Source organism: Bos grunniens, chromosome 8 (assembly GCF_055505025.1).
Source record: "Bos grunniens cultivar Pamir isolate PY7600 chromosome 8, Bosgru_T2T1.0, whole genome shotgun sequence".
NCBI classification, from domain to species: Eukaryota; Metazoa; Chordata; class Mammalia; order Artiodactyla; family Bovidae; genus Bos; species Bos grunniens.
The window spans coordinates 38,786,469-38,811,092 of record NC_141172.1 but is presented as its reverse complement, the minus strand read 5'-3'; the positions used below and the strand labels follow the sequence as shown (position 1 = coordinate 38,811,092).

The 24,624-nt window shown below is 41.3% G+C and overlaps 1 protein-coding gene across 5 annotated transcripts in view; it reads right to left on the bottom strand.

Moving 5' to 3' along the window:
- The window catches only part of GLIS3 (GLIS family zinc finger 3), a 691,476-nt gene that overhangs the window by 488,724 nt on the left and 178,128 nt on the right, over nucleotides 1-24,624 (bottom strand). The window contains exon 1 of one of the 5 annotated variants that reach the window (XM_086415264.1): nucleotides 10,351-10,974. The exons of 1 other annotated variant lie outside the window; for it this stretch is intronic. Coding sequence is in view for 1 of the 4 variants with exons in the window: in XM_086415263.1 (XP_086271389.1) it covers nucleotides 10,351-10,640 (290 nt within the window). In the remaining 3 variants the exon portion in view is untranslated. Of the gene's footprint in view, nucleotides 1-10,350; nucleotides 10,975-24,624 lie in introns of those variants that run through there. 3 more of the 5 variants (XM_086415263.1, XM_086415262.1, XM_086415265.1) reach the window with 3 other exon arrangements.

The window sequence follows — 24,624 nt, the reverse complement described above, 5'->3', positions numbered from 1 at the left end:
AGAACTGATAGGAGGCTTCCACATCAGCAATGTGCTGAAAGAAAACATTCACCCTGAAAAATGAACATCCAAGTTAAAATGTCCTATACTTGGCCAGAAAGTAAAATCACAACTAATCACTATCAAAACCTGACTGGTAGGATTCCACTGGAAGAGCATTTTTCTCTTTAAAAACTTACGTTCTCCAGTATTACTTTCTCTTCTGTCCTCCATTCAATGACTAATCCAGGCATCATCAGAAAAAAAAAAAAAGTAGAAAGAAAAAGCAAGGAATATCCAGAAGGATAAATTTGGTGTACTTTGGATATGACATATTAACACATGTAAATTTTTAATACTCCATTGGTTAAAACAATGAAAATGTTTACTCATTCTGCTATGAGTCAATATAAGTTAATAAATCTTTCCTTTCGACCACATTAAAACTCTTAAAACACACTGTTGTAAGTCAGGTCAGAGAGGAAATTACTTAACTCCTCAGGAAACCAAGGCACAAAATCATTTAATGATAATTTCAATAGATTTCTAGAAAAGCTATGACTTTAATCAAAATACAAGATCATACTTCTACCTTCTACCCAACGCTCGAGGCACTGTGCCTTGTAGGTTAAAAGATTTTAAAAAGCAATGTTAACTCATATCTTCAAGAGAATTCCAAAAATATTAGTTCCATAATGTCTATTTACATCCAAAAGCCCTTTCTTACTTAATATTATTAATAGACTCATCTAGAGTCATAATTCATCTGATGAGCCAGTTAATTATTAATTTTCATACATCATTTCATTTCCTTAGGCTACATTTAGCCTTTGTTACATTTTCCATTTCTTTTATGCCACAAGCATTTCTTACCCTGCACAGAAAACCTGATAATGAGACACAAAACACTGGTCAGCAAACAAATCGCCCCTGAGCTGACTTCTTATATATACATATAAACCATCTAAAATAGAGTTTTTATTGATTCCTTTTATTTTTCCCCTTCGGGTTAATGATTGTATAATTTCATTAACGTTGCCTTTTCAACATTGCTGCCTTGATCACTAATAGGTCTGTGCTATTCCCATGGGTTTCTCTAGTTACAGCTTTGTAGCCAGAAGAATATAGAAATGAAAAGCCTACTGATAGGTAATATAAGTTATTCTCATGCACGGCTGCAGTGTAAAGCACATTTTGCAATTCAATCAAGGACAGATAGAGCTGAATGTTCTTAGATCCCAGGAGTTCATTTTAATAAGCAGAATGTACCTTGTCCTAACACAGGTGACTGACTCCTCAGAAAAGATTGTATAAACAAAAACCAATCGTGTAAGTCATTTTATTGGCAACAATATAAACACAGCTATATTAGATGTCACCAATAAATCAAAATTACTCTTGTCTGCAATTTTAACAACAGAAAAGTGCAAACATGTGCCTGTGAAGCTGGAGGATATTATAGAGGAAATGCACTGGATGTGTACAATATCATTTCTCTAAATTGAAAGTATATTAAGTAACCAGCACAAAGTATAGCTGATCATTTCTGTGGTTTCATAACTTTATACAGTGAGACTGACAGACTCACAGAATTTACAACAGAAGTTACACAGAAACAGAGCTGGAATGATTCCACGTCATTAGGATGTGGAGTGAAAAGTCAAGGAGGTTACACCTGGTAGTTAGTACATATAGACCACATGGCCACTTGGGCACTCCCAAGGTCTAATATAGGTAATGTAAGAATATTAACATATTTATTTTGAATACTAAGATGTTTAGCTATTACTCAAACAATATAATCACCATTAAAATAAAATTAAAGAGGTTTAGCTTTGAGTTATACCATACTTCAATTAAAAGTACGAAGACAAATCAGTGTTCCCTTCAGAAATTCAAACCATTCTACCAAAGACCACTCAAAAAAGACAATATAATGAACTTATGGATCCCATTTAATAGAATTCTTGACATTGTTTTATCTGTGATTCCAACTCTTTGCTACTGAATTAGAGATAAACATTTTAACTTTTTATATAAAATTTTCTCAAAAATAAAAATAATCTTCCCCTAAGTTTATGGAGTAAAATATCTGGCAGTGCCTTTTTAATCATATGAGTGGCTATGATACTAAAAATGTGGATAGTAAATATGGACAGGACACTGAGGAAAAAAAGGAAGGGAGAGGGAGAAGAGGAACAGAAAGGAGGAGGGAGAGGGAAGGGGAAAGCATGGGGGAAAAAAATGACCAAATCTAATGCAGGAATTTATTCTGTAGTTAGTTAATCCTAACTTAAAAATCATAAGCAGCATTGAAAACCTTCGAAACAATGCTGCTGCTGCTGCTGCTAAGTCGCTTCAGTCGTGTCCGACTCTGTGAGACCCCAGAGATGGCAGCCCACCAGGCTCCCCCATCCCTGGGATTCTCCAGGCAAGAACACTGGAGTGGGTTGCCATTTCCTTCTCCAATGCATGAAAGTGAAAAGTGAAAGTGAAGTCGCTCAGTTGTGTCTGACTCTTAGCGACCCCACGGACTGCAGCCTACCAGGCTCCTCCGTCCATGGGATTTTCCAGGCAGGAGTACTGGAGTGGGGTGCCATTGCCTTCTCCGTCGAAACAATGCTAGTGATTATAAATTTCTAGAAGTTCAGACCTTCAGGAAAATATTGCTGGAGGACAATATTAGAAGTTCAATAACCTTTCTTAGAATCTACTTTTTACACTTCAGTGCATCTATGCAACTCTCATATCCCCCTAACTTATTAAATGTCACTACTTTTAGTAGTAGTTACCTACAAGTGTTTCATTGACTTTGCCTCAGTCACGAATTCACCAATGAGTACAGCAAATTCTAGAAAAGCATGACCCTACCAAAAGAAGCAAAAGAGAGGGGGATAGTTAGGGATTCCATCAGTCATTTGCAAAAAAAAAAAAAAAATTAAAAAAAAATAAATATTAATAATTTTGTAGCTAAAAAAAAAACAAAAAACACACACACACACACACACAAAATGAGAACAAACTTGAAATGAAAAGGATTTTTAAGACAAACATAGGTAAGTTCAGAAAGGCACCATGCCCTGGCCAAAGCATTGGTCCAAGTTGAATATGGGCTGTAAGTTCAGATCTATGTTTAACAAAGTATTGTTTCTAAAGTACTGTTTTTCAAATTGGTCAAAATCCACTGGTGAGCCCTGAAATCAATTATTTAATGGAGAAACATTTTTTAATGAAATAGAACTGACTAGAGTAAAACAGCAGCAGAATAAAACAGAAGTTATCAATGTGCATCAAATATATTAATGGTTAAGAATCGTTTCATTTCAGAGATTTGCAGGTGTATATGTCTGCATATCTACATGCACAGTGCTCTGGGTAAGATAAAAAAAAATATATTTTCTGGTGGGTTACAGACAAAAAACACATAAAAGCTACTGTTATAAAAGCATTGAGACTATCTGCCAGCCCAGGTACCTACCAAGAAAATCTGTAGAAACAGACAGAATTAAACAGCCAAAATAAAACAGACCCCATAATATAGCTGTAATGAAGAGAAAATCTAAATGTTTGACATTTTTATCTTTATGGAAAATAAGAATTAAATAGCACAAAGCTATACTCCTACCGGGGCTTCTCTGGAAACTCAGATGGTAAAGAATTTGCCTGCAATACAAGAGACCCCACTTCAACCCCTGGGTCAGGAAGAGCCCCTGGAGAAGGGAACGGCTACCCACTCTAGTATTCTTACCTGGAGAATTCCATAAACAGAGGAGCCTAGGAGGCTACAGTCCATGGGGTCACAAAGAGTCAGACATGACTGAGCGACGAACATGCACACTCCTACCGCTGTTATCTTTCACTTTGCCTTTTATTTAGTATCAATTGATCAGTTGTGCTCTACAAATACCAGTTAACCGACTGACTGACAGAATCAGAGATCACGATGATTGACAATTTTATATCTTCCTTGTTGCAAGGGATAGGTAACCTTCCCTAAAATAAAACTTCAATTTTACAATGTGAAAGTGGGTGGGGGGAGTTTAAATTACCTGTCCTCAAGAACTGAGTTTTTTTGAAACGTGTTCTTATGAGTTAACATAAGATCCTATGAGGAGGAATTTGAAATGGAAAAATGAACACATTCCCAATGATGTCACCACTGAATTAATTACCTGAATTGCAAAAAGTGAACACCACATGGCCATGGTTTGAGACACAAAGGCTTCTTCAGAAATATAAAAGAAAAGTAACTGGCTGGAGATTTTTATTTAAAAAAAAAAATCCATTTTCACACAAGGAGATACATAGGTTGTAAAATATGGCAAATTAAAGTGCATTCTTGGTCACCTAGTGTACATAAATAATTATTCAGCCATGTGAATAGCTATTTGCAAAGCTAAAACTCACAATTCTTTCAAAGGGGTAATAAACATCTATCTATGGAAGATTCTAGAAATAAACTTAACTTAGCACTCATTAAACAAAATATTCAAGTATATTAAATTATCCCTATCACATGTATAATTGAGTGATTTCTTTCCTTCAGTGTAGTTAGTTATTGCTGAAAAGTAACCAGTGTAACTATTTTTAGCTGTTGGTAGACAGAAGTTTAATACAAGTTAAATTATGTTCACTGACATCACTGCAGAAGTATGAACGTCCGCAACAATGACTAGGCCCTTAACCAATATGACAACATATTTATTTAAAAAAAAAAAAAGAAGCCCTACATGAATGACTCAGTCAGTTACAGACAGAAGTGGAATCTATTGGTCATACTGCAAAGGTTGGGAAAACATTAATCCATTTCTTCACACACAGGAATAACAAGAAATCATACATAACCCTAGCATCTGATTAATTTTCTGTGTACAGTATCCAGCAGGCCTAGAAACAAAACTTCATAGATCTGGCTTAGAGCTTCAGAAATAACCGACTCTGAGAAAGTCTGATCTTTTTATCAAGGAGCCTGGAACAGGGGCTGATCTTGCACTGTAATCCTATCTGCTCATCTGGAGTTCAGCAAGACTTGGTGCACCCAAAGGAATGTGCAGTTGTTCCCATTCTTGGCCTAAAGAAATCATGTCAGACACGATTAGCCCCACACCAGCTTTCTTTACTTCAAGTCTGTGCTCAACTACTTAGAGCCTTCATTATCTCAGTTTTACAACTCAGTCTCCTGATTTTGTTCCCAAAGTAGAACATGGTTGGATCCTTGTTTCTGTTCATTCTATACACTGTCTTTGAATCCACCTGAGTGGTCCTTCCCTTCCTCCCTTCTTCTGCCCTCTCCTTCCCCAAATCCAGATTCTAGTCACCTTCCAGGCCCACCCCACCTTGGGCTTTCTCTGATCCTCTCTTAATCTACCTCTATCACTGATCTGTAAAATGGTGAGGATTGTACTATTGCACCTAGTTCATAGCATTACAGAACATTAAATGAGATGATGCACGTTACTTGTTTAGCCCAGTGCCTGGTACCTAGAAGGATGTGATAAATGTTGACTATTTCACTCTATACACATCTCCTTTAACATTCATAACTTTCCACATTGCCTTATAGTTATTTGCCTGTGTTTCACCTTCCTGTCTAAATTCTAATTTCATTAAGTTTTGGTACTCTGTATAATTTATCAAGCTCTCTCCAGTCCTTATAGGTACATAAATTACCTGATATACCTATGTATTTATATTTTTCACACTACATATGTGATATATATTGACTTTTCATATACATTTATGCACATATATTTATTATACTTGTATTTATCATATTGTACTGGCTATTTATACTGAAAATTATCACATAAATCAATATATAATTATATACTTATATATTCATATCCTATATTTATAATGTATTGCCTGAATAAATATAGTCTAAGTAAGGTGTGACCATAAACCCTAAGCTCTGTGTCTTGTGGAACCAGTTTAATTACAGTTGTGTGCTTCCTGGTCTATTCCTCCTAGTCTATTCCTTTCTCTATTAGAACAAAGCAGCATAAAAAGTCTATCCCACTCTTCTGAACAGGCATATTATTCTTGTCTTTATCTTGGCATACCCGTGAACAATGAAAAATCCTAGCTGAAAGCCACAAAATAAATACAGTCACTTCAGTACTGAGACCAGGCATTTTTTTGTCATGGGGGTTGTTGGTCCTAACAGAGAGACTGCCAAATGCATTTTGGGTTGTCATGGTGGAAGTTGCTCCTCAGCATTCTCCTGGCTCACCCTAAGCTGGCTTCACTTTATGGTTTCACTCATATCTGTTTAGTCTCCCTAATCAGACGGTCATTAGGATAGAGAACAGGGCTTCTGTTTCATTAGTGTTTTTCCTTAACTCTATCATATTAAGTAATGCCTGAACAACTAATTTCTGCAAGCCAAATTGTTTCCCTAAACTTTAAAGGGGAGTCCAAATTATTTGACCTACTAAAAGGCTATTATATCAGCAAAAGAAGTCAAACTCAGGAGCGCATGTTGAATTACCCCACTTACATAAGGCATAAAAAATGGGCAAAATTATTACATCTGTTAGAAGCTAAGGCAGTCATTACTCTTGAGGAGAACACAGTGGCTGCAAGAGATGGGGGAAGACAGTAATGAGAAGAAAGTAAGAGTCAAGTTTCTAGGGTATTGGTAATGTTCTATTTGTTCAGTTGTGTTCAGTTGAATCAAACTATGTATTAATGTCATTTTAAAGACTTTACTGTAAATTTAACCCTCCTGGAAAGCATAAGGCAGCACAGTTTTATTGCACAGATTTTCTATATGCCATTTGTTTGTGTTTTTATTTTCAGTCCTGAGCCTATGACCCAACTAAACTTTGAGGAAAGTTAAATGTCAAGTCTTGCATTTCAGCATTCTTCATAATAATCTCTACAGAAAATAATTATAGAAACACAGAAAATGATTTCTTCAAGGAAGAGAATGTGCATAGGATGCCACTTACTGAATTCTCTCCCTCAAGAATCCTCATATATTCTGGAAGAACTACAAATTAACATTCCAACTCGAGATCAATAACTACAATATGAGAGAGACAACACCAGAAAGAATGTCATCAAATTAATTTACTAGCAGAAAAGAATACTGAGAAAAAAAAGACGGAGAACACTAAGCTATCTTCTGAAATGACGGAAAGACCACTTTCTGCCATATAAATCAGTTGTGTCCGACTCTGTGCGACCCCAGAGACAGCAGCCCACCAGGCTCCCCCATCCCTGGGATTCTCCAGGCAAGAACACTGGAGTGGGTTGCCATTTCCTTCTCCAATGCATGAAAGTGAAAAGTGAAAGTGAAGTCGCTTAGTCATGTCTGACTCCTAGCGACCCCATGGACTGCAGCCTACCAGGCTCCTCTGTCCATGGCATTTTCCAGGCAAGAGTACTGGAGTGGAGTGCCATTGCCTTCTCCGTAAATGAAGGCAAGGCTAGTACAAAACATAATTTGCTGCTATTTAACCTCCCCACACTGCCTATCTTGGCCTAATAGGAATGTCACCTGTTAGGTGGACCCTGGAGTCCATCCCTCTCCCCAAAAAAGTTGTTTTTTCTATTCAGAATCATGATCACTTCCTCCCAAGAACATCATCTGACCCCAAGTACTCAATATCCAACATACCCACTACTATTAAGGAACTTGGATGAGATCAGGGACCAGCCACAAGATGCTCTCTAAAACTGGCTTAATGTGAACCAAGGGGAGAGGGAGTTAGAGCAGCAATTAGATTTAGCTATTCACACTGAAAGATTACTGAGTCCTCTGAGCAACAAAGGAAAGGACTTCAACTACCAATAAGGAAAGGAATTTGAAAGTGACTGGAAAAGAAATCCCCCATTCTTCCTTTTCAAGGTAATGTTAGTGCTAGTCTGGCTACACAGACGACTAGTGAAAACATATGAAAATTGTAATGCGTTCAAAGGTGATCCTTAAACTTCAACAGCTCCCAACTGCAAATATAACATCTAATATGACACACTCCTGTTTCTAAATGGCTTCAAACACTCATTGTGGCAGATCTTTTTTCTACAAACTTTTGCAGGTTGCACCTGTTTCACACTTCACCTTAAGAAAACTTGGAAGAGGAAGAAAAGAAGGAATGAGAAAATTTAAACCAACACAAATCAATCTTTTACCAAAAAAAAAAAAGTTTCCCCATTTATTTAAAAAAGGAGGTCCAGTGGGGATATGCTACACAGAGGGAAACAGACGTCTGGCTAACTCCCAAGGCAGAAATCATGACTCATCAAAGCTTTCAGAACGGGCAGAATGAGACTGCATTTGTCTTGAGTTCACCTTCAGGCCAAGAAATGCTCTCTGAACTGGGAAACTTGAGTGCTGAGACTGTGACAACTGGCTCTGAAGCCTGGGGCAAAACTCCTGAAAGTCTCTGGGCCTCAGTTTCCTCATCTGTAGGTGATCACCAAGATCCCCATCTAGCCTTATGGTCTTTACTTGAATTCCCTCTTTCCACAACCTAAAGGGAACTGGTCCACTGGGGGGAGCTGCAGAACATTCCTCTCCTCAAACTCCAGAGCCCCAGGCCCAAACTCAGGAGAGATGCTAAGTCCTGGAAATAGGTGGGGAGAGAGTGCAAATCCCTCTTCTACGTAAGAGGGGTCCGCAAGTCTCGAATTTCCGGAAGTACCCTCCACTTCTGCCCTGGGTTTAGATACTGCTGGGACGACGGCCCAGATGATGCCCCCGGGAAAGCGTAGTAAGGGGGTGAGGAATACCAAGCGGGTGGTGAGGGGTGAAGAAGAGCATGAGGCAGGGCAGGAGACGGCAGCCTTTATCAGTTCATGACCCACGCCGCACCCCCCCCGCCCCGCCCCATCTTGGCCCGCGGGGATTCAAGGCCCGCGCCCCTGGGCTCTCTGGCAAGGAGCGAGGGGCGGGTCTGGGGCTGAGGCGACTGAGCCCTGCTTGGGATGCGCTGCTGCGACCCCGTTACTCCTTGGCCGCCTCTGCCCCTAACCCTCGGCCTTGTCCGCAAGCGAGCGCAGCAAAACAAAACAAACTCGTTCAGGCTTCCTGTTGTGCAACGCAGTCCCGAGTAAGTCGGGGCCGAATGCGCGCCGCCGATGGTCGGCGACTGCAAAGCCGAAGAGGCAGAAACCAGCGCGCTGCCCAGCCCAAGCCGAAATTCGGAGGGAGCCGCAGCCCTGCTCGCCGCTCCCGGGAGTGCACGTCCCCGCGCCGCACGCCCTGCGTGGCCCAGAGCCCGCACCGAGCTAGCGTCCTAATAATCCTTGTTCTTTCACTTCTTGCCTCTTAGACACCCCCAAGAAGTCGAGCGTGCGACCCGGGAAACCAGAGACGACCTTTCAGAAAGTTTCTCCCTACAGGTACCTAATTGAATCATCCATAGGATGACAAATCCGTCAGGGCCAAGTTTTCCAGACACTTGGGTGACTTCCTCATCACCGAAGTGACTTGTCGGCTCCAGTGAGTAAGTTGGAAGTGTCGCTCCAGGCAAGGTGTGTGTTTAGGAGAAAGCCGGCTGCTCACTCACGCTTTCCAGAAAGCGGCCTCGGGCGACTTCAAAATACACACAGGGTCATTTATAGGGACTGGAGTCTTGCGCAGGACAAAGTCCCTGAGACTGAGACATTTTCCAAACAGTGCTGACATTTTGTCGAGCCCTATAAAAATGTAAACGCGAGGTGACGAACCTGGTGGGGAGTGTGAGAGTCTGAATCTGCGCAGTTTGCGGTGTGGGTTATAGTTCTAGTTACAAGACCTGGCAGCTGCGAGTCGCTGGACCCGTCCCCACGAGGAGTTAATGTATCCCCTTACCGGAGGACCTCTGGGCAATAGGGAGGGACAGCGAATTGGGTGAGACACAGCATGGAAAACAGCCTTCGTTAGAGCTCCACAAGCACGTGGAACTGGAAAGAGGGAGAGAGACCTCATGTCAACCCATCAATTCCCACTTCTCCCAAGTTTCCCTTCAGGAGGGACTCATGGGTGGCGTGCGCGACCATGCCCTTGCGTACCGTAACTTGCCCTGAGTTTGTAGCCTTCTGGACCCTCTAGTTTAGAAGAAAAGCCCAAAACAAAAAGTCTTCCTAAATAGAAAAACTTTAAAACCTTGTTGATTTCCTTTCCCTCTTCTACTTTCAATGCTTTTAGGCAACTGACAAGAACACAGCTTGATTCCTAATTGAGAATCGCTATCTCAGTAAACAGATCATTTAGAGAATATGGGTGTTGGGGTGCCCGCATTCTTAAACCACGCCAGCAGCTCAGAGTGTAAATATTTCTAATCCCTAGTTTGTATCTCTGAGCGTTGTAACTCCCCCACTCTCAAGCGCCCGGCTTCTCTCGACTCGCCTACTAGCAAAGTTCCTATGGCATCCACTTACCAGGTAACCCGGGATTTCCACAACAAAGCCTGGCGTGCGGGTCCCTTCCCCCGGCCAGCCTGAGCGAGTGACAGCGGGCAGCCAAAGCTGGCGAGGAGAAACTTGGGGCTCCAGCCCTTCAGCGCGCTCGCCTGGCTCTGCCTCCTTCGGAAATGAAAACTCCCATCCAAGCCGGGGGACAGAGCGCCGAAACCCGGCCCAAGTGCAGTGTGTGCGCGCGCGTGTGCTAGGGCAGTAGCGTTAGGGGGAGGAGGAGGCAGGCAGAAGTGGGGTGGCTGTACCCTCGGCATCAGCTCATTCTGCCGCTTCCCCCTCCCTCTACCCCCCCGCGCGCGCACACACACGCACACAAAGCAAATAATATCTTTAAAAAGTTGAGTTTCGGCTTTGTGCCTCACGCGTCTTGCTCATCCTTGCCTTGGGCCTGGGGTGCGTCTGGGGGCCGGTTCGGGATGCTGGCTAATTGCTTTCGGCGGGTTCCGTCGGGGGAACGCTGGTGCGAGCCTAGACGGCCGCGGGCAGCGAACCTGGCTGCGGGGAGGGGCAGTGGTGGCGGCCCCAGCTCTGGTGCCCGTGCGCGCAGCGCTCTGGGCTGCCCTGGCGGCGCAGTGTGGACGCGGCTGCAGGAGAGGGGAAGGGGGAAGAGAGAGGGAGAGGGGGAGGGAGGGAGGAGGCGGCCTGGGAGGAGAGTGGATGTGTGTGCGGCCGCGAAGGCCGGCCTGTAGCCAGCTGCTTCCTGAGTGTGAGCGCGGGAGGGGGAAGGAGGGGCGGGCTCGCTGGTCACCAGGCTGGCCAATTCGAAGGCCGAGTCTGTGTCTCCCTCTCGACACGACCAAGCACACAGTCCTTTCCGTGCCCCTGGGAGTCAAAGAACTCCAGAACTGGCTAACAGCCGGGAGACACTTCACCTTCTTATTGGGCCTTATTTGTTGAACTGGCTCGTTCTTTTTTTAACGTGTAAAAGTGTCAGCATTTCGACAAGAGTTGATGTCAAAGCATAAACAAGTTAAAAAAAAAAAATTCAATAGTAAAATGGAGAGAAAAACTAAAAAGTGAAAAAATGGCTAAAGAGCCTTTCTAATATACGATTGGATGCATATAACTTTGAAAATGGATGGATGAAGATGCCTTTGGCAACTTTTTAAAGTAAAGAATAGGCAGACAAGAGAGGAAGGTGATGAAAGTGTTACAAGGATGTAAAATTGTAAATACAGACTGCTAGGAATAGAGGCACATTCCCTGTGTATGTTGCATCTACAGAGTGGACCATTCTTAAGAATTCAACATCCTCAGCTTCATACCCTACCTATGAAGTGACCCCAGCACTTCTGCGTGATTTGGTCAGAATCCTCAAGAGGCTGTCCCCAGAAAGCCAACTATTAATGGTCCCCTACATGTACTGCCACAGATGCACAGATTTCCATCTTGGGAGTCAATGTATGTAAAGCACAGGATATTCTCCAGTTAGACCCGTCTACAGTGAGAATATTATTCACCCTCGTGAATAAAATGAATGAGGGTATCTAAAGACACTTAGATTGCCACCACTCCTTATATTCTATTCCAGGGCTCTCACTGAAATATAAATTACCATTCAGGTGGTAGATGCTATGATCAAGATAAAAGCCCTCAAGTATGCAAATGATTTACCAAAGATTGTTGATAATTTTCATTTATCTTACTTCAGAAATAATATTACTAGAGTTGGTCTGTATCCAAGATATGAAGTCACCAAAAAGTCCAGTTTTCACAATATTTCCTATGTCTCACTACGATCTGCTTTTCAAGATTCTCTTCAGGGAAGGCTTTTTTTTTTCTCCCCCCTTTGACAAAGTCACAGACTCATCAGAATATTAATCACCAGAATATCTGTCAGCAGAAGTGGAGGCAGTAAAATAAAGCAATAAGTTCTTAGGATATATCATTTTGTCAGTTTTCCAGTTTCTCCCCCTGTTCTTCCTCTCCTTTTAAATACAAGTATCCAAGCCCAAGATGGCAATAGATGGGTTCAACCACACACAAGAAAAGAAAATACTCATAAAATGAAGCATGCAGCAACATCACAAAAACAAAGAAACCAAGTGATGGAAGTTGCCATGACTATTCCATTGTGGCTAGTTATTGCAACATGCCTGACATTCACATACAAACTCTTCCTCATTAACTCCAGCCTTCAGGAGCAGAGCAAGATGGGAACACTGACCTTTCAATGCATCATGGGAAATACTCTTCATCCAGATTTGTGTACTGTACTTACTGCTCCCCAGGAACAAGACAAGCCTCAGTGGAGGCTGCAAAAAAAAAAAAAAAAAAACTTTTCCAACGTACCTCAAATATCATTTAAAATACAATGGTTTTATGCATGTAATTATATCCTAGGGGCTTGAAGAAGCTTCCAAAACTTCCAAATTGATGGGAATAGCTTTGCTGGGAGAGAAAAATATAATGCTACACCCTATTTTAATCGATGGCTCATGAGAATAAAACACTGGGAAAGTTATGAGTCATCAACCTGGAGATTCCCGAAATTCTCTTCACTTATAAGAACCTGAGGGTACAAATGTCATTTTTTATTTAGGTGGGATTTTCAAAAGCTTCTACAATTCCTAAGACATTTACCACTAAATAGGTACAATGCTTTGGTTGATTTTCTTTTTTATTGCCAGTAAGGGAGATCTACAATGTCCTTACATTCCATCAGTTCAGATCAGTTCAGTCCCTCGGTCCTGTCTGACTCTTTGAGACCCCGTGGACTGCAGCATGCCAGGCTTCCCTGTCCATTACCAACTCCCGGAGCTTGCTCAAACTCATGTCCATTGAGTCGGTGATGCCATCCAACCATTTCATGCTCTGTCATCCCCTTCTCCTCCTGCCTTAAATCTTTCCCAGCATCAGGGTATTTTCCAGTGAGTCAGTTCTTCCCATCAGGTGGCCAAAGGATTGGAGTTTCAGCTTCAGCATCAGTCCTTGCAATGAAGATTCAGAACTGATTTCCTTTAGGATCGACTGGTTTGATCTCCTTGCAGTCCAAGAGACTCTCGAGAGTATTCTCCAACACCACAGTTCAAAAGCATCAATTCTTTGGCCCTCAGCTTTCTTTAGAATCCAACTCTCACATCCCTATATGACTACTGGAAAAACCATAGCTTTGATTAGACAGACCTTTGTTAGCAAAGTAATGTCTCTGCTTTATAATATGCTAGGTTGGTCATAGCTTTCCTTACAAGGAGCAAGCCTCTTTTAATTTCATGGCTACAGTCACCATCTGCAGTGATTTTGGAGCCCAAGAAAATAAAGTCTCTCACTGTTTCCTTTGTTTTGCCATCTATTTGCCATGAAGTGATGGGACCAGATGCCATGATCTTAGTTTTTTGAATGTTGAGTTTTTAACCAGCTTTTTCACTCTCCTCTTTTACTTTCAAGAGGCTCTTTAGTTCCTCTTTGCTTTCTACCATAAGGGTGGTGTCATCTGCACATCTGAGGTTACTGATATTTCTTCCTGCAATCTTGCTTCCAGCTTGGGCTTCTTCCAGCCTGGCATTTCATATGATGTACTCTTTATATAAGTTAAATGAGCAAAGTGACAATATACAGCACTGATGAACTCCTTTCCCAATTTGGAACCAGTCTGTTGTTCCATGCCTGGTTCTAACTGTTGCTTTTTGACCTGCATACAGATTTCTCAAGAGGCAGGTAAGGTAGTCTGGTATTCCCATCTCTTGAAGAATTTTCCACAGTTTGTTGTGATCCACACAGTCAAAGGCTTTGACATAGTGGATAAAGCAGAGGTAGATGTTTTTCTGGAACTCTCTTGCTTTTTCAATGATTCAATGGATGTTGGCGATTTGATCTCTGGTCCCTCGGCCTTTTCTAAATCCAGCTTGAACATCTGGAAGTTCATGACTCCACATACTGTTGAAGCCTGGCTTGGAGAATTTTGAGCATTACTTTGCTAGCTTGTGAGATGAGTGCAAACGTGTGGTAGTTTGGACATTACTTAGCATTGCCTTTCTTTGGGATTGGAATGAAAACTGACCTTTTCCAGTCCTTGGTCACTGCTGAGTTTTCCAAATTTGCTGGCATATTGAGTGTAGCACTTTCAAAAGCATCATCTTTTAGGATTTGAAATAGCTCAGCTGGAATTTCATCACTTCCACTAACTTTGTTCATAGTGATGCTTTCTAAGCCCCACTTGACTTCGCATTCCAGGATCTCTGTCTCTAGGTGCGAGATCACACCATCATGGTTTTCTGGGTCATGAAGATCTTTTTTGTACAGTTCTTCTGTGTATTGTTGCCACCTCTTCTTAATATCTTCTGCTTCTATTAGGTCCATACCATTTCTGTCCTTTATTGTGCCCATCTTTGCATAAAATGTTCCCTTGGTATCTAATTTTCCTGAAGAGATCTCTAGTCTTTCCCATTTTATTGTTTTCCTCTATTTCGTTGCATTGTTCACTTAAGAAGGCTTTCTTATCTCTCCTTGCTGTTCTTTGGACCTCTGTTTTCACATGAGTATATCTTTTCTTTTCTCTTTGCCTTTAGTCTCCCTTCTTTTCTCAGCTATTTTTAAGGCCTCCTCAGACAACCATTTTGCCTTTTTGCATTTCTTTTTTCTTGGGGATGGTCTTGATCACTGCCTCTTGTACAATGTCATGAACCTCTATCCATAGTTCTTCAGGCACTCTATCAGATCTAATCTTTTGAATCTATTTGTCACTTCCACTGTCTAATCATAAGGAATTTGATTTAGGTCATACCCGAATGGTCTAGTGGTTTTCCCTACTTTTTTCAATTTAAGTCTGAATTTGCCAATAAGGATTTTATGATCTGAGCCTTAGTCAGCTCCTGGTCTTGTTTTTGCTGACTGTATAGAGCTTCTCCATCTTTGACTGCAAAGAATATAATAAATCTGATTTCGGTATTGACCATCTGGTGATGTCCATGTGTAGAGTCATCTCTTTTGTTGTTGGAAGAGGGTGTTTGCCATGACCAGTGCACTCTCTTTTGAAAACTGTTAGCATTTGCCCTGCTTCATTTAGTACTCCAAGGCCAAATTTGCCTGTTACTCTAGGTATCTCTTGACCTCCTACTTTTGCATTCCAGTTCCCAGTGATGAAAAGGACATCTATTTTGGGTGTTAGGTATAGAAGGTTTCGAGTGTCTTCATAGAACTGTTGAACTTCAGCTTCTTCAGTATTACTGGTTGGTGCATAGACTTGGATTACTGGGATGTTGAATGGTTTGCCTTGGAATCGAACAGAGATCATTCTGTTGTTTTTGAGACTGCACCCAAGTACTGCATTTCTGACTCTTTTTTGACTATGAGAGCTACTCCATTTCTTCTAAGGGATATATTCCCTGGGATATAGTAAAAATACAGTGTTCCAAATACAACCATGGAGTGACTCAGAATGAGATAAGTGCCTCTTCTGGACTGAACTGATCAGCAGGAACTGGGGAGGGAAGAATAATGAGATGGTGGAAAAGGAAATAGTTGCAATTCAAAAATGACACTCTTCTTTCTCTATGAGCTCTCCATTGTGTTTAGAAATCATACCATGGTAGCCTTTCAGCCAGATAAGTGTGAACAACATCCCAGCTGTATCTGTCCTCTCTGGAGTCCTCAGTTGCCTGCATCTCCCCAGCTGACTCGGCGCAGCTGACTCGGCAGACGGGGACCTGCTGCCAGCTCAAGTCCAGTTCTCTTTCATTTGAGAAATACTTAATGAGCACCTACTCTGTCCCAGGACTGGGGCAAAGGAATTACACATGTAGACATTGTACATGGAGGATGTTACATAAAGCATTTTGCCCAGGGCCTGAGAAATAGCAAACAAACAGAGGCTCTTTACAGATATTATCTCATCGAAGTAATCATATGAGATGGCCACTGGCAGTCTCCTATTTAGGAGTAAGAAAGCTGGAAGCTTGTTGTTGTTGTTGAGCTTTTTATTTCATGGCAGTTAAGCTATTCTGAATTTGCTGCATGTTTAATGCATCATGCTGCTGTGCTTAGTCGCTCAGTTGTGTCCGACTCTTTGAGACCACATGGACTGTAGCCCGCCAGGCTCCTCTGGCCATGGGGATTCTCCAGGCAAGAATACTCAGTGGGTTTCCATGCCCTCCTCCATGGGATCTTTCCAACCCAGGGATCTGAGCCACCAGGGAAGCAGTTAATGAAAGTAGGACACAGATCTGGGTTGCCAGTCTAAAAGCCCCAAGACCTTTCAACACTGCTACCTTACACAATAACTATGCATGCTATTTGAATGTGTATAAAATACACTGCAGGTGTATAAGTAAAAGACATCTTGTAATCAGTGTCACACAAGCACAACTGAGTGTGGAGGAGGAAGGAATAATTTCCTACTACAGAACACTGAATAAGTAGCTTGGCTGTTTCAGCTGGACTTCAAAGAATGGGTAGAGAATTGATAAACAAGAACATTTCAAGAGAAGGAATCAGCATCAGAAAGGACATAAAAAAGCAGAGTCCAGTGTATCTGCTCACACAAAGCTAGAGTACAAAATAGGAGCATTTACAGTCTCAGTGATGTGGTAGTGGAACAGAGTAGACTCCGGAGGGAACATCCTGACTGCAGAGCTTCAGGAGAGCTACTATTTGCGTCAGTCTGAGTGATCTGACAGCAAAGCATTTATAAACTTGCAAAGAACTATGATCAGATTCCTACTCCTGTAAAGTGTCTATAGAGAGTTTTAACTCCAAAATGCAGATAAGTTAAGCTAACAACACCAGTGATAGTATGCATAACTATTAAAACACACACACACACACACACACACACACACGAGCTGGTAAGAGTCCAGTTATATAGAAATACAGTGGAAAAAGTCAGTGTTTGCCAACTTAAAGAGGGGAACTAAATGTGTAAGATGAAAAATTTCCACTTTCTAAGTGAGTAGTACAAATAATGGAATGTTATCAGTGCTTGATATCCTAATAAAGCTTTTAAGTTGATCTTTCTATTAATTTTGCCACAAGTATAGTTAGCCCAGACTCTCCTGCTTATACATCAGTGATATAATTTTTAAAAATTATTATTTATATTCATTAAGTTCATAGCATCATGCCTTTTCTCCTTTCTAAGGCCAAAACTATAAGTCAGAGTCTAAAATGTATCATTCCACACACAACTGACCAAAATGCGCAATATTTTACTCTATACAATGTCTCTCCATCTTTTTTTACTGGTGAAATTTTTCTTCTATTTTTGTACAAGCCCAATTGAGATGCATCTAATACTCTACAAAGGCTTACAGGATATTTCTTGACATATTACTAAGGTATATCTACAGTTTACCGAAATAAAAATAAATTCATAGATATACACAATATTTCACAGGCAGCCAGTTTCCTGTGGCAGTTTCCAGTTTCACTTAATATTCAAACTGGCCACTTATATATAATATTATAAAATTAATTACCTCATCATGATGCTATCTTATCCATAACTGCCTTCTGTAAGTACCTTATAAATAGACAGAATTTACATTACTTTATAAGCCCTTCATGGTCTAACAATAGTGCTGGGCATTAGTAATTAATGCTAATTGAAAGTATGAATTAATGAGGAGGTAAAAGAATGGCTCCCCTACTTTCAGAGATGGTGAAGAGCACTAACCATTGCCTTTGTGTATATGCACAATCATTTCAATACTCCAAAAGCGTCCAAACACCTGTCATTCTCTTTCTGTGCCCCCAGGCTCTTCACTGAGAATTGAAGATTAAAATATTATTTCCTGTTTCTTGGGGAAAATAATTCAGTCTCTGTGCAATGCTTAGAATCAGCAGGGTGAGTCTCGCCCTCCAATGACAAGATGATCCTTCCCTATCTGACACCCCACTACCTCCTTAACGTGATTCCAAATCATGTCATTTGCATCACACACTGAAATCTTCTTCCAAAAATTATTTGACTAAATTATGGGGAGTAAAAAAAGAGGGAAAGATGTAATGAGGGTGCAGAGAGGAAGATGCGAGGAAATGAAAAGGGGAGGACAGCATTAGGATACCATCAGGATAACGAAGAACAATGAATGAGCTTTGGGTAGAATTAAGCTCTGAAAAGAAAGTGATTCTGTAGATTTTCAGACTTCTCCTTTATCCACTTCAAGTTCCAAATACCCTTGCAGAGTAGCTTGAACACGTTTGGAAATTTTCTAAAAATTCTAAACCCGTATGATGCTGAAGCATTCAGAAGGTTTTCACATGTATAAATACTTCTATCCCCTTTTAATCCTGTAGAGAAGGAAGAAGTGTAATTTTACTATCCACTGGACAAATAACCAATTTCTCCCCAAAGTAGACCTAACTTAGGCAAGGATGTTGACCTACTTCAGGCTGGAAACACTATTTCAAGGTCATTATCAGGATTAGCTCACTTAATTCTCACAACATCCCAAAGAGATAAGATCTAGCACAACTGCCATTTTATAAATGAGGAAACAAGCAGAGAGGCATGACGTCTTCCTAGTGTCACCCAGCTCCTAGAGGGATGGCCAGACTTCAAAGAGAAAGATTCTCTCACATTAACCATTACTCTGTTACCCTTTCAGAGCTGAGAGTCCTGCTTCCAACATACATTTATTTGTTCATTCACTGGGGAAGGGTGGTGTGTTAGAAGGAGGATGGACTTTGGAATCAGAAAACCTAGAAATTCTAACTTCACTACTTACTGGGAGAACTTGAGCTAGTTCCTGAGCAACTGGGGACCTCAGTTCAACTACATGAGTTATTGCAAAGACCAAATGGGAACTGCAACACTGACCAGCACACATGTGCAACCAGGGGCTTCCTCTATTGGTAAGGGACAGAGTTTCAGACCTTCAGGGGAAATGAACCCCAGTCCCAGCTCCAGGAATGGGCTGGATGACTCTGAGAGAAATCTCCCTCCCCTGGTTAAAGTGAATTGCTCATAAATTCATACACAAGCCAATCAATGCATGACATGACATTCATCTGACAAAAGGATAGGTTCATTGATGAGCATGTGACTCAGTTTAGGTTCTTGAGATGTTCTCATGGGAGGAAGTTTCTTTGGTATGGTAGCTTCTAGGGAGCCACTTGGAAAGGTGACTTTTCCTCTTCTATGTGTTGAGAAGAGACAGAGGTGAAGCTGTCTTCCTCTCAGCCTACAGAAAGAGCTGATACTCTGTGAATGGCAGAGTGGAAAAGGCTGCAGAAAACAGGGGCCAGACCTGATCTCCATCTGACCACTGGACTATTTCATTTGTAGGAGCCAGTAGATCCCTTTTATTTGTTAAACAAATAGCTGACACCAATTCATAGAAATATCTACAGTCTTCTATAAGGCACCATGGAGAATACAAAGATAAGCAAGACAAACTTAAAGGCACTTACTATTTAGTAATTGCTTCCCTGATAGCTCAGTTGGTAAAGAATCCACCTGCAATGCATGAGACCCCAGTTCCATTCCTGGGTCCGGAAGATTCACTGGAGAAGGGATAGGCTACCCACTCCAGTATTCTTCAGCTTCCCTTTTGGCTCAGCTGGTAAAGAATCCACCTGCAGTGTGGGAGACCTGGGTTCAATCCCTGGGTTTGGAAGATCCCCTGGAGAAGGGAAAGGCTACCCACTCCAGTATTCTGGCCTGGAGAATTTCATGGACTGTATAGTCCATGGAGTTGCAAAGAGTTGGATATGACTGAGTGACTTTCACTTTCACCTAATAATTAAATAGTTTTGTGATATAATTTTTTTAAAAGTTATAACTTATGCTGTTTTCAAGATCCTATGCTATTTTTTCAGTATAATATTAAGCAAGAAACATCCCACTTCCCTAATAATTGCACAAGGCCCCCTTTCAGAACAACTGGTCAACTTCTAGGGACCAGATAGAGTAAGCATATCAATTTCGTTGTCAGACAACTGATAGGAAAAACCAGGCCATTTTTACATGTTCTCAGTTACTGATTAACAAATGTAGTCTCACAACTCAGCACCTAATAGGAAAGATATGTATTCCCAAATTCCTATAGAAACTTGACTTTATCTCATTCCCAAATAAAACATAGCCAAGATTTTCCTGGAATTACATTTAGAAATAAAAACATTTGTATCCAGGCATCTCTGAGTCCCACTCATTTCTGTCACTGTTGTTATTAATATTAATCCTACTTTAGGAAGTTTCTGTTTAGCCTGGAACACACCTTTTAGCCTGGAACCCCCTTGCTTTTCTGTCTTCTACATTCATAACCAAATGTCATTTAAAACTCAGCTATAGATACCATTTGGATTTGTTGGCAAAAGCAGCAGGAGCAGAGAGTCCTTAAGTTCTAGATTGAATTAAGGGCTCAGTAGTTAGTTTGAAGTTGATAATAACAATGTTATTTCAACAGGCTACATAGGTCAGAAATGTTCTTCCTATCACTGCTTTCTTTTTTCCCATCAAAAAATGGACATTAGGGAGAAAGTGAGGGAATTTTCTGGCAGTCCGGTGGTTAGGACTCTGAACTTTCACTGCTGAGGGCCCAGGTTCAATCCCTGGTTGTGGAACTAAGATCCCACAAGCCTCACAGTGAGGTTAAAAAAGAGAGAGAGAGAAAGTAAGAGTGGCAAGTTATAAGCCATTAGCATAAGACATAGTTTAATTATGGCAATAGCACATGCATGTGTGCTAAATCACTTCAGTTGTGTCCAACTCTTTGCAACCCTTTGGACCGTAGCCTCTCAGACTCCTCTGTCCATGGGATTCTCCAGGCAAGAATACTGGAGTGAGTCACCTTGCCCTCCTCCAGGGGATCTTCCCAGCTCAAGGATGGAACCTGCGTCTCTTGTGTCTCCTGCATTGGCAGGCGGGTTCTTTACCACTAGTGCCAGCTGGGAAGCCAATGGAAATAATAGCAGCTCACATTTATTATGTGCCAGGGGCAGAGCCCAATATGCTACTGGAGGAGAATGGAGAAATAGCTCCAGAAAGAATGAAGAGGCTGAGCCAAAGCAAAAACAATGCCCAGTTGTGGATGTGACTGGTGATGAAAGTAAAGTCCAATGCTGTAAAGAACAATGTTGCATAGGAACCTAGAATGTTAGATCCATGAATCAAGGCAAATTGGAAGTGGTCAAACAGGAGATGGCATGAATGAACATCAACATTTTAGGAATCAGGAAACTGGACCAGTTTAAATGGACCAGATTAAATGGGCAAATTTAATTGAGATGACCATTATATCTACTACTGTGGGCAAGAATCCCTTAATGGAGTATCCCTCATAGTCAACAAAAGGGTCCAAAATGCATTACTTGGGTGCAATCTCAAACAACAGAATGATCCTGGTTCGCTTCCAAGGCAAACCATTCAATATCACAGTAATCCAAGTCTATGCCCTAACCACTAATGCCAAAGAAGCTGAAGTTGAATGGTTCTATGGAGACCTACAAGACCTGGATGAAGCACAAGCTGGAATCAAGATTGCAGGAAGAAATATCTATAATCTCAGATACGGAGATGACACCACCCTTATGACAGAAAGCAAAGAGGAACTAAAGAGCCTCTTGATGAAAGTGAAAGAGGAGAGTGAAAAAGTTGGCATAAAACTAGCTTCAGAAAACTAAAGATCATGGCATCTGATCCCATCACTTCATGGCAAGTAGATGGGGAAACAATGGAAAAAGTGCAGACTTTATTTTCTTGGGCTCCAGAATCACTGCAGATGATGACTGCATCCATGAAATTAAAAGAGGCTTGCTCCTTGGAAGAAAAGCTATGACAAACCTAGACAGCATATTATAAAGCAGAGACATTACTTTACCTATAAAGGCCTGTATAATCAAAGCTTTGGTTTTTCTGGTAGTCATATATGGTTGTGAGAGTTGGACCATAAACAAAGCTGAACACCAAAGAACTGATGCTTTGTACTGTGGTGCTCAGAAGACTCTTGAGAGTCCCTTGGACTGCCAGGAGATCAAATCAGTCAATCCTAAAGGAAATCAGTCCTGAATATTCATTGGAAGGACTGAAGCTGAAGCTGAATGAAGCTCCAGTACTTTGGCCACCAGATGGGAAGAATTGACTCATTGGAAAAGACCCTGATGCTGGGAAAGACTGAAGGCAGGAGGAGAAGGGGACAACAGAGGATGAGATGGTTGGATAGCATCACTGACTCAATGGACATGAGTCTTTGAGCAAGTTCCAGGAGTTGGTGATAGACAGGGAAGCCTGGCATGCTGCAATCCATAGGGTCACAAAGAATCAGACATGACTGAGCAACTGAACTGAACTGAGGGGCAGAGCAAGGTACTTGAGATTCTTGATCTTACTGAATCTTTATAGGTATCAGTCTAATAAGTGGTAGAGATAGGACTAGAACCTACCCTCCATGGCACATGCTGTTAGCTGTAATACTGTATTGCCCTCAAAGAGTACTATTTACTGTAAGATTTTTTTGCTGAAATATGTGGTAAACATAATAATATGTAAACTTTAAGAACAATATATACTGTATAAGTGACAATGTAATGGCCTGTTTCATGATATTACAAAGTGATACTAAACTATAGTTCTTCAAAACCTACCTTGAACACTCTCCAAAGCCCCTATGCCTTTGTATCTGCTGTTATCTACATGAAATGAACTTTACTGTCCATTGCTCCTCCTATTCTGTGAGGCTTTCTGTTATAGAAAGATTAATGTCCCTACTAAAATGTCTATATCCTAATCCCTGGAACTTGTGAATATGTTAGGTTACATGGCAAAGGGAATTAGGTGGAAATGGAACTAAGGTTGCTAATAAAATAACCTTAAATATAGGGATATTATCCTGGATTTTCCAGATGGGTCTGATGTGATTATAAGAGTTCTTACAAGTAGAAAAGGCAGAAAAGAGATGGAGAAAGTACTGTAATGTAATGAAAGCATGGCAAGAGAGGTTCTGTGTTGCTGGCTCTGAAGATGGAGGAAGGAACCATGAACCAGGGAATGTGGACAGCCTCTAGAGGCTGGAAAAGGCAATGAAACAGAGTCTTTCCTAGAACATCTAGAAAGAAATACAACCCTGCCAGTGAGACTCAGGTCAGACTTCCATCTTAGAAAACTGTAAGATATGAACATGCATTATTTTAGCTAAATATTGAGGGTAAGACACCTTTCAAGCTCTCCTCTCTCCCCTCACCACAGAGCCAGGCATACCATGTGATCTTGGTCCCAAAGAATACAGCACAGTTCTTACCAGTATTTAATCCTAATTATACCACTTGGAAGTCAGATCTGTACTCCCAGGCTTTCCTTTAATTCCCTTCAGGAGCACAATGAATGGGTCTTGCATTGACCCAAAAGCCGCCCCAACCTCTGCTCTCTTTTTGCTGGGAGGAGGAAAAATGTTAAGTGAGAGACCAAAAGGTCATGAACTGAAAGGAAGAGACTGGGCAGCAGGAGGATGTAAGAAGGAAAGGGAGAGAGGGTTGAAAGGAGGCAGGAGAAAAGCAAAGGAAAGAAGGGGACAGCGAAGTCAGAAAACAGGAGGAAAAAAAGGAAGGGTGGCTGGAAGAAGATCCAGAAGCATGGTGGTGGAAGAGAAGAGGAAAAGGGAAAAAAGAAAAGACCGTTCTCTCTGCCTCTCCATTTCCCATCTGACCACCCTCTCTCCTGTGAACTTCATGAGCTCCAACCCACTTTCCAGGATCCAGTTTTAGTGCCTTTTCCCTGCAGTGGTTTCCATGCTGTCTGCCCCTTTAGAATACTTCATATAACTGGCCAGGCCTTACCTCTAGAGATTCTGATTTAATACCTGGTCAAAGCATGGGGATTTTTTAAAAAACTTCCCAGATCACTGTAATGGGCAGCCAGGGTAAGAGCCATTGTCATAAAGCACTCTGACTGCTTCAGCTCACCTAGAATGGGTCCTGCTGTCCAACTCAGAGCCCATGTCTCTCTCGCACTTGGCATTCATTACCTAAAGCTGGAGATGCTGCATCAAGATGATTTAAGGACCCAGAACCTGGAGCCAAACAGCTGGAATTTAGTCCTGGTTCCAAACTTAATAGCTGAGTAACCCTATGGAAGTCACTTGACCACTCCCTGCCTAGCTCTCCATCTTCAGAATAGGAATGACTATAGCAATAATAATGGAACATTGTTTTGAAAGACTACATGAGTTAAATATTTGTTTTAAAGACTAAATTAGTTATTATTGAGAAGCACTTAGAAAAGTGTCTGCCACACTGAATGTACAATATAAGCATTCATAAGATAAAATCAGATGATAAAATCATTTGCAAGTTGTTACTCTATGT